The 10,520-nt window shown below is 31.8% G+C and overlaps 1 protein-coding gene across 12 annotated transcripts; it reads left to right on the forward strand.

Annotated features, from left to right (window-relative positions):
• Positions 1-3,356: 3,356 nt before the first annotated feature.
• Positions 3,357-10,114, forward strand: LOC111906624 (uncharacterized). Of its 12 annotated transcripts, none has more exons than XR_002855280.3 (18): positions 3,358-3,624; positions 3,794-3,919; positions 4,005-4,064; positions 4,184-4,297; positions 4,392-4,479; positions 4,586-4,731; positions 4,820-4,921; positions 5,008-5,079; positions 5,167-5,266; positions 5,347-5,429; positions 5,518-5,595; positions 5,671-5,769; positions 5,876-5,926; positions 6,017-6,073; positions 6,249-6,290; positions 6,561-6,688; positions 9,267-9,391; positions 9,516-10,114. XR_002855280.3 is itself a non-coding variant. In XM_023902396.3 (17 exons), the coding sequence occupies exons 1-16, from the start codon at positions 3,484-3,486 to the stop codon at positions 6,657-6,659; spliced, it is 1,458 nt and encodes a 485-aa protein (XP_023758164.1). In that variant the 5' UTR covers positions 3,358-3,483; the 3' UTR covers positions 6,660-6,688; positions 9,516-10,114. The 12 variants fall into 12 exon arrangements, 9 of the variants coding, with proteins under 9 accessions (XP_042756260.1, XP_023758164.1, XP_023758159.1 ...); XR_002855281.3 differs by having other exon boundaries at positions 9,288-9,391; XR_002855282.3 differs by having other exon boundaries at positions 9,331-9,391.
• Positions 10,115-10,520: the final 406 nt, after the last annotated feature.

A 10,520-nucleotide genomic window follows, 5' to 3' on the forward strand; every position in this document is an offset into this window, starting at 1 on the left:
TAGTTCATATTTGATTCACATGTAAATCACATGTGAATCACATTTACATATGACGTCATATGTAAATATGATTCATATGGGGAATCGTATGTGATTCATATGTGATTTATATGTTAATTGCATGAAAATCACATATGTATTTTTGTGAGTGTTTTGCATTAATCATTTTTTTTTAAATTTTCTTGTAGATTTTGAAGAAATTGTGGTGAATATTGAAGATGTGAAAAATGATAAATTGAAGAAAATAAGGAAATATTGACACGAAGACATGAAAATGATTTGAATTTGTAGCATTTTTTATTTTTTTATATTTTACTTTGTATTGAATAAAATACTTGTACTATTATGTTTATAGATTAATTAATAAAAATTAGATTTTTTGTGATTTACTTACGAATATTATAGTATAAGAAAATATACATATATGCATTTGAAAAAAAATGCATATATGCACCTAAAAATTTACTTTTAAAAAAATGCAGTTTTTTTAATGCCCTTTTTTTTTTGAAAAAATTGTAGTTTTTTTATTTAAAAATGCAGTTTAAAAAAATGCAATTTTCTTTAAAAAAATTGTAGTTTTTTTGGAAAACAAAATACATTTTTTTTTAAATTATAGTTTTTTGAAAAAATTGCAGTTTTTTTTTTAAAAATATTTTTTTTATTTTTTTTTCTCAAAAATTCATCTTTTCTATAAAAAATTAAAAATCTGCATTTTCTTTTAAAAAAACAAAAAATAGTATATTTAAAAAAAATCTGAAAATTTGATTTATGATGTAAATTTTTAGACATTTATATTAATATATTAAATAACACAAAAAAATGTCCTTAATTAATTACTTTTGCTCCAACGCTCCATTTTTAGTTCTCGGATTCTTGGAAAGCTATGAGTTCTCAACCAATCTCACCTCCTTTTCTCTCTTTCTCTCTCTCTCTCTCTCTCTCTCTCTCTCTCTATATATATATATATATATATATATATATATATATAGGGTTAGGTTATATTGTTTCCAGTAACTGTTGTATGCCAGAATGCACAGATCTGGACCATCGGATGAATAGAATCAACAATCATGATCTGAGGGTCTATGATATTACAATAGGGTAGCATGTATCATATAATCACACAAGTTTTATCAAAAGGGTATTTTGGACAATTAACTACATTTATAAAAGGAAATTTTCGGAATTTTAGGGATGATTAATTATCCTAATTTAAAAAAAATCTGAATTTTTTAATTAATTCAATTTCAAATTTTACCGATTTTATTCTATCAGAATATTTTTTTGTTAGAATAATACTATTTCAGCATTTTATTCTAACAGAATATTACTGAAGAAAAACAAAAATCATGAATAAGATGTTCAAATAACAAACATTCTAATATATTCTTATACATCCGAACTTAAATACAAATTCATACATATTCTTACAGACTAAAAGTCTTATACATTTTAATATAGTTATAAAAATTCTAAAAAAATATAAACAAAAATGAATAACATTCTTAAAAAAAATAACAACATTCCGCTAGAATACTATCGTGTGCCATGTTTTCTTCTTGAATTCTTGAATTCTGAAAGAATATTGCTGTTTTTGGATGTTGAATCTTGAAATTCTGAAAGAATATTGTTGTTTTTCTTCATTCTTTGAGAATGAAGTATCATATATCTTTTTTTCATAAGTTTCCTCATCATTTCTGCTTCATCCTAGCAACTGCACCTTAAACATACAAATAATTAATTGAAATTCTTTCAGAATACAACAAAAATATTCTTACAGAATAAACTATTCTTGCAGAATGGTTTTAAATATTCTAAACAGGAATAGAAGTAATTTAATAGGATACCTATAATCAACATGAACATAAGTGGAATTATCATAAGTTCACCTTGATGTAAACCAATGACATGAATCTATGTATCTTTCAGAATGTATCTCTACATTTGTTTATTCCTTTCTCTTTCCAGCAATCCAATAAATTAAAAGAAGTTCATACAACTGTGATTTAAAAAATGAAACAACATGGATGAAAAACTTGAAATTAAAATACATACATATATGTGTGGGTTTAGATCAATTTCTAAAATGTCTCAAATTTGTGAAAATCTCTTATAAACCCTTAATCAAATCTTCACCCTAAATTGATTAAAAAAATCAAATACCAATAGCAAAGATTGATGTTACTTAGGTAATTAACAAATAAGGAGTTAATAAAACAACAAAAAAACATATCAAAAGGTTTAATGAAGAAAATAAAAGAAATACTCTTTGAGGCATTTCTACAAACACCTGGCGTGCAACATAGAAATCAAAATTTCTTTCAGGCTATTTCTACAACAAAACTGCCAAATTCTCTTTGAGGTATTTCTACAAACATCCATAGATTCTTAATCAAACGAACACCTATGTAATTCTGCCAAATCAAACAAGAACAAAAAGAAAAGAAGGAGCCTTTACCTATTGATTGAATCATTGTGATTACTCTTGATTCAACAAGATCAATTTTAATTTCATTTTAAGATATCAAGAATCTTTAAAGCTTACTATGTGCGAAAATTATGGGGATAAAAGTTGAAGAATACAAATTGAAAAGGAGGCGATTACCTGTAGTAATATCTCTTTCGATGTTTCTTTTTCTTTCAATCTGTTGCCTGCAATGGTGGATTCTGGTAGGAAAAAACTTGGTAACATCAACATTCTTACAAGAATTTTGATTGTAAAATAAGAAATTAGGTTTAAAAATTAGAAATTGAGTTCAAGAACATACCAGGACTAGGATGTTGGTGTACGACGGAAGCTATAAACCTATTTCAGTAATGGAATACGAAGCCGACGATGGAGAGGGAGGAAGAAGGTGATGGTCGGCTGGCAAAGGAGCGGCAGTGAAGTTGCCTGTTGAGGTGAGGGTACAGATTTTTGAAACCGATCGTTTGAAGATAAAGATGGGAGAAGAATAGGGTTTAGGAAATTAAAGAATTACCATAATTAAATATGCATAGATTACTATAATACCCTTAAATTATTTATTTAATGATTTATTATTTCCTCAATTCCTATTGGTGCATTCAGTCACACAATAGTTGTTAAAAACATTTGAATCTAGCGCTCTTTCTCTCTCTCTCTCTCTCTCTCTCTATATATATATATATATATATATATATATATATATATATATATATATATATATATATATATATATATATATATATATATATATATATATATATATATATATATTTGATTATGAATATGCCCTAAATCCAAAATTCGTGCATCAACAACTCTTGGATATAGTTCGAAAAGGACTATTTCGTTATTATTATATAGTTTAGGGTGTAATTACTATCTATTATGAAAAGTACAAGGGGACCTTATATCCTCCCGTTTAAAGAACATACTAAAATCCGTCGCTAAACGAGGCCGCCGGTGTACGAGCACGGCAATACACTCCGCAACTTATCGAAGAACACCGAAGAAACGCCATGAACACCGTCATCTCTCGGTTCATCATTCACAATCTACTACCTCCAAATGCTCCGACCTTCACCAGGATTCACGTTCATTTCGTATCATCTCCTCGTCGTCGGAGATTCGGCACAGTTGCTGTTTCCCATTCACCCGACGTAATTCCCCCCTTTCTGCTGTTTAACATTCCCTATTTTCTTAAACGAAATAAAAATCAAACAAACCGTTACCAATTCGCCTTGTTATTTCAAAGCAAAATCATTACCTCGATTCGTATCGTTTTTTAGTGAACTGATACCCGATTTCTGTGTATGATTGATGTAATAGGTTAGCGACGAGAGGATGGTGGTGGTTGGTGGTGGAGCTGCTGGAATATATGGAGCAATTAGGGCTAAGACTTTGGCTCCCGACCTTAACGTTATCGTGATTGAAAAAGCAAAGCCCTTGGCAAAGGTTTGTGCAATTGATTTCGTTACAATTTTCTGAACTTTCTTCTGGTTTTAGCATATAAATCGATGAACTTTTTCTCTTGTATAAGGTCAAAATATCAGGAGGTGGTCGTTGCAATGTCACAAATGGCCATTGTCCCGATAATAAGGTGAGTTTGATATACCCACATATCGCATACTTGATCCATTATCACCATGTTTTTGTGATTTCTGATCTCCTAACAAGTACATACATCATTCAAGTGATTGAAATTTAACATGTTTCTAGATTTTGGCAGAAAAATACCCAAGAGGTAGTAAAGAATTCAGAGGTTCATTCTTCAATGTTCATGGTCCAGGTGACACAATGTCCTGGTTTTCTGATCATGGTGTCAAATTAAAGGTAGGCATTTAAGCTTCTTATGTTTAATGATATTATTATTAATCATTCATACAATGCATAGTTTCCAGACTAAATTTACAATCATGTCCTTTAGATTGAGGAAGATGGAAGGGTCTTCCCTGTGAGTGACAATTCATCTACAATAGTTGATTGCCTTTTAAATGAAGCAAGACAAAAAGGAGGTATAACTTTTTTGTTCTTATAACTACAATATTTCTATACTTTATGTTTATTTGTTGGTATTCATAATCATATATTCACATTTTCACATTTTGTCTGTTAAATTAGTTACACTGCAAACAGGAAAATCTGTCACATCAGCTTCTATTTCTCAAAGTGGAAAATTCATACTCAAAATTGAGAAACGTACAATTGATTATGTGGATTTTGTTGAAGCTGATTACTTATTAATTGCTAGTGGCAGCAGTCAACAGGTTTTTTTGTTACACTTTTTTTGACATATTTATTATATCAAAATATGATGATTAATTTTTTTTCTAAGGCATGATTGTTTTGTTACAGGGTTATAATCTTGCTAATCAACTTGGACATTCTATAATTAAACCAGTTCCAAGTTTATTTACATTCAAGATTGATGATATTCAGTTGACAGAGTTATCTGGGGTATTGATTATTATGTATTATGATTATATTCAAAGATAATTATAATTTTTATTTAAAGTTGGTGAAAATTTGAAACATTTTTTTAGATTACATTCCCAAAAGTGAAGGCAAGTTTAAAGCTTGAATCTTTGAAGAAGAACATTCCACAGCTTACCCAAGTAAGTTTTTCTCATGAATTTTATAAAAAACTTATAAATTTATAATACACAAATAAATGAAAGTACATTGCTATTTGTTGCATTTAGATTGGGCCAATGTTAGTCACACATTGGGGACTTAGTGGGCCCGTAATTCTTCGTTTATCTGCTTGGGGGGCCCGTGATCTTTTTGATTCCAGTTATAAAGGCAAGAAACCAATTTCTATTTTTTTATTTATTTATTTTATTTATTTTTCATTATGTAACTTTAGTTACATATCGATTCAGGAACACTTCTTGTTGACTTTTCTCCTGATCTTTCAAACGAAGATATAAAGGCGTTACTATCTCAACACAAAAAACAATTTCCGGTATTTTTTATTCATAAATCTTTAAAGTAAATTCAACATTTAATTTTTAAATTTGGTTTCATATTTTATGTTGGTGTACATTTTGCAGAAACAAAAAGTAGGTGGTTCATATCCTCAAGAATTTGGAGTCATGAAACGATTTTGGAAATATTTGTTGAATCGTGAGGTTTGTATGATTATTTTAATTCAAAAAACACGAATTATTATGTTACTAGAAATTCTTATAAATTTTTGTGTGTAGGGTGTTGATGAAGATATATTATGGGCTTCCATTTCAAATAACTCATTGATGTCAATTGCTACTCTATTAAAGCAATGCTCTTTTATAGTGAAAGGAAAGGTACCATATAAGTCAAAATTGGTCAATTTTGGTTTTTATTTTTGTCAATTCAACAAGTTAATATTTTTGTCATATGTAATCCTATTAAGTCTTTGAATTAATTTAGGGCCAATTCAAGGATGAATTTGTTACAGCTGGAGGTGTTCCATTATCTGAGGTGCCTCTCTCTCTCTCTCTCTCTCTCTCTCTCACACACACACACACACAGAGTCACAAATTGTAACACAAATCGGTGATCTTAATGAAGATTTCACTGAAAACAATGGAGAGCAGGATTCAATTGCGTCTGTTCTTTGCTGGAGAGGTAATTAATGTTACTTCATGGATTTTTTTTTGGATCATCAATGCTTTTGAATTGTTCATTTTCCCAATTTTATATAAGGAATTAGATATTCAAGTTTTAGATAAAAATAGAGCTCATATTTTAAAAATCTGTGATATTTATCTATTATGCAAATTCATTTAAGTCTCATGTGTAGGTGCTGAATGCTGATGGGATCACCGGAGGTTTTAATTTTCAGGTAAAACCTACAACTAGAAAACAAGCTTTCTAGGGTTATTTACTAATTACGAGGATGAGGGCATTTACGTCTTTTACATAGACAAGAGAATCGAGCGTGACTATGCGGGTCCCACCTTTTTGGATAGGACAAAAAATTGCAAATCTTGTCCCATTGACATTAGTCTCTGTGAATGCATGTCAAACACAGACTGTCATGTCATGTCCTGTGTAACAAACAAATGCGCCTGAACTCTTTTTTTCACCGCAAATTCATTTTTTTTGGCTACAGAACGCTTGGTCAGGTGGGTATATAGCCGGAACAACCATAGGCCAGCTGGCGACCAGTGCCACATCAGCACCTTCTACTTTGAAGCAACAAGCGGCGTGAGGGCGTAAAACAATCCACATTTTTGACCTGTAAGTTGTATTGTTCTTAGCTTAGCTTTAAAACAGTCGCTAGAAATCAGATAACAGATAACGTACCTTGGATGAAAATACCACAAAATTACTAAAAACTCCCTTTTTGCTACATGAAAGGAATATACAAGAAGTCGTGTGGCATGAAAATGGCACTTGTTTTTGTCACTTTAATTTCAACCACCCGAATTTATTACATTCAGTCCCAAGTGCCATCTTTCCTGCGACACGACCCCTTTATCTCCTATTCTTCTTCTTCTATTTTTATAACAAAACACACACACACACACAAATCATTTCTCTCTCTCTCTCTCTCTCTATATATATATATATATATATATATATATATATATATATATATATATAATTGTGGGGATTTATGGAAGAAGATAGGGAGAGAGGTATATATAGGGAGGTGATGAGAGTTGGCTTCTAATTTGTTTTGAATAATGATGAGCATATATGGTTGACTTTTGACTCGACTCTCCTTTTGTTTTCTTCTTGCATGCATTGACCGTTTTATGTTAATTAATTATTTTTTTTTTTAGATCATCTTTCTTTTCTTGATGTGAAATGTGCCAATGTGGTATAAAAGGGTCAGTGAAGTTTTAAATCAAAATAAATTTGAGTAAATGAATTTGTTTCTTCAAATCATGGTCCTTTTTTTGATGTGAAATGTGGTATAAAAGGGCCCCACTTGCCATAAACCATATAGTTGGTAACAAAATAAATCCGGTTAGGCTTATCGTGGCTTGGTCCTCAATGTTATGTTCAGTACCTAACAATATAAATTTGAGTAAATTACAAATTTGGTCCCTATTTTTTACGCAAAGGGTAAATTACACCAATCCAATCGTCCCTTGTCCACATGCCAAAAAGCATGTTCGGTCCCCATTTTCAAAAATTAACTCGGACTGTCCCTCATTTGCTTAAAACTTGCACACTTCGTCCCTGATATGCTTTTTTCTTGCAAATGTAGTGCATTCCTCATTTGAAATGACAATAATGCCCTTGGATATTTTATTTTTTAATTACTCTAATATTATTTATTATTATTTATCAATTAACAAAGAAGATAAAAAAACAACTCTCTATAATCTCATCTCTCTCAGTTACACTGGAAAATACCACTACCCCCTCCAAAACACACTAAAGTGGGATGGGTTAGGAGAGGAGAAGACAATTGGAGTGCAAAATCGATACCCTCTCGCCGGAATAATTAGAGGCGGCTAGGGTTTAGTCGTTGCCAATTTGCATGCTAAGTTCAGATCTGTAACCCTACGCAACTGCCAAAGAGCTCTCAACCACCACCGACTGCCCCTGATTGATCCACTAGACCATCCGATAAGCACGACAACAAGCGATTTCTAAAACTGACTTCCGACGGCCAAACACGAGGTCTCGTCACCGCCTTGGTTGTTTCTAACCAAACTCCAACCTCCTCATTTGTTTTTCCCCACGATAGCACCCTATATCTAACTGTTTAGAAGAAATCAAAGCAATATCCAATTGATTAGGCTTCAACTCAAAGGAAATCGAACTTGCATTAGAAGTTTTTTTTTTCCTCCATACGAGAGGTTCTTCAACATATTCATACGGAGATATAATCAGATTTTTGTTTTTTTTATTTATTTATGCATGTGTGTTAGTTTATGTAAGTAATTTTTGGATTTAATTTCATAAATGTATTTGATGTCTTGAATGGATTTTTGTGTTAGAATTTTTTCTGGATTAGAACATGGATTCTGCTTTCTCCGGTGACAAATTTAGCGGTGGTGGTAGCCAGAGGTTAGTGGTGGTGGTGGTCGGAGGCTAATGGTGGTGGTGGTCGTTAGATATGATTATCCGATAGCCAACTACCATGAATATAATAAATAATTTTCTTAATGGATTAATAACTAGATAAATAAAAAAAATAGATAAACAAGGGCAAAACGGTCTTTTTATGTCACGAGGGATGAAATGTGCAATTTTTGAACAAATGAGGGACGGTCCAAGTTAATTTTTGAAAATAGGGACTAAACACGCTTTCTGGCATGTGTACGAGGGACGATTGGTGTAATTTATCCTTACGCAAAATTGCAATTTTGAAATTGTCCTTAAGTTTGTACTTCACTGAGGAGGTGCTTGTGCTGTACTCAAAATTGCAAGTTTACTCCAAGTTTTGAAGACAACATACGGACAATGTGAAAATTTGGACCAAACTTGTCATTTTTGGTAGAGCATAGGGACCAAATCTGGAATTTAATGTGGTACGACTTTATATGTTTTATTTTTTTATAAAATTATATATTTTTCTAAATAAATTAGGTAATTTTATTGGTGACTATATGTAACGGTGGTTATTAACGATCAAATGCTAAATACAATTTTCACTTTACTTTTGGCCTCCAAAAGTAGTAGTCAAGGGTTTTGTCTTTTTGTATATTTAGGGTTTGTTTGGGATTTTTTCTCAAAGTTCTTATTTACTTTTTGGAACATTTTTTTTCCTATAAAGCTACGTTGTTATGTTGACAAACACTTTTTTAATTTATTGTTTTTATAAAAAGCCAATAAGCTAATAAGCCATTTTAAAAAGTGTTAACACAGCGCACTCCAGGCACACGATGAGCTCATTTACCCAGAAGGGTTTCGTCTTATAGGCGTTCGGGAATTCACTCTGTGCAAGAAAAAACAAGAACTAAGTTAGACAACGATACTGAGGTTGGACTACAGTATAACTCTCCGATGCCTAAGTTAGAATACAACGTTTTAGTATTGCTTTTGTATTAAAGGATATGTATTTTTCTCCTTACTTCGTTGGCATGTCCCCTCGGGATATTTATAGGTTGTACGGGGTTAGTAAAACTCATTCCTCGGACCGGTCCTCCACTCATTACCCGGTCTGCGAGTGGTCACTCTTCATGTCCTTTCATTGCTTTGCATTGTTTGACATCTTTTCTTAGATACAATTTTGATGTTTGTATACGATATATTCGAATACATATTTGCCTGAAACAGGTGGCAATGTTTGTAAAGCCGACCTGATAGATATCAGGCCGGTAGTGGGTTTCCTCAGACTACCAACCTGGTACACCATTAAAAAGCACTCCCAAACACCCACTTAATCTTAAATACTCATTTCCATATTAATCTAACGAATACCCTAATGATATTAGCCAGTGTTCTAAAAGGCGCGCCATGGCGTGAGGAGTAACTTCGCCGTTACGAAAAGTTTCATAACATTGCTGTTAGATGTGACGTGTGGCAAGGCGTGCCATGGCGCGTTATGGCGTGTTATGACACGTGCTTTTTCGTTTGAGACACGTTTTTTTGATATTTTTTTTGTCTTTTCTAATCGGTGATACAAGTATTGTGTTTTTTGTTAACTTTTTTTTATTAGTTATTGATATAACACTTCTAAAAAGTAGTTATATTTAATATAAATTTATATTTATGTGGTAATATAATTATAAATTAATACAAAATCGTTGCCTTACATCACGCCTTGAAAATGTAGTGGCTCGCCATGGCTTGTTAAGCTTGAGGTTTAGCCTTGCCGCCATGCCATGCCTCACGCCATTTAGAACCTTGATGTTAGCCATTTGGTAATGACAGTTAAATAATACATGTGTTTAGCATGTGGCGTTCATTATCGTATGAAACCATGAATTAAGATATGAACATTGTGGTATGAAACCATCAATTTAATATGAACATTGTGGTCAAAAGGGTCTAGAAATAGTGTAATTTTAGTCAAGGTTTTTGCCTTGTTTAACCTAGTACTTCTTCCAAACTTTAATCCTCGTCAAACCATCTAAATAATTTTGGAAGCTTGAGTCAAAAGAATCAC

The sequence above is a fragment of the Lactuca sativa genome, chromosome 3 (assembly GCF_002870075.4).
Source record: "Lactuca sativa cultivar Salinas chromosome 3, Lsat_Salinas_v11, whole genome shotgun sequence".
Classification (NCBI taxonomy): Eukaryota; Viridiplantae; Streptophyta; class Magnoliopsida; order Asterales; family Asteraceae; genus Lactuca; species Lactuca sativa.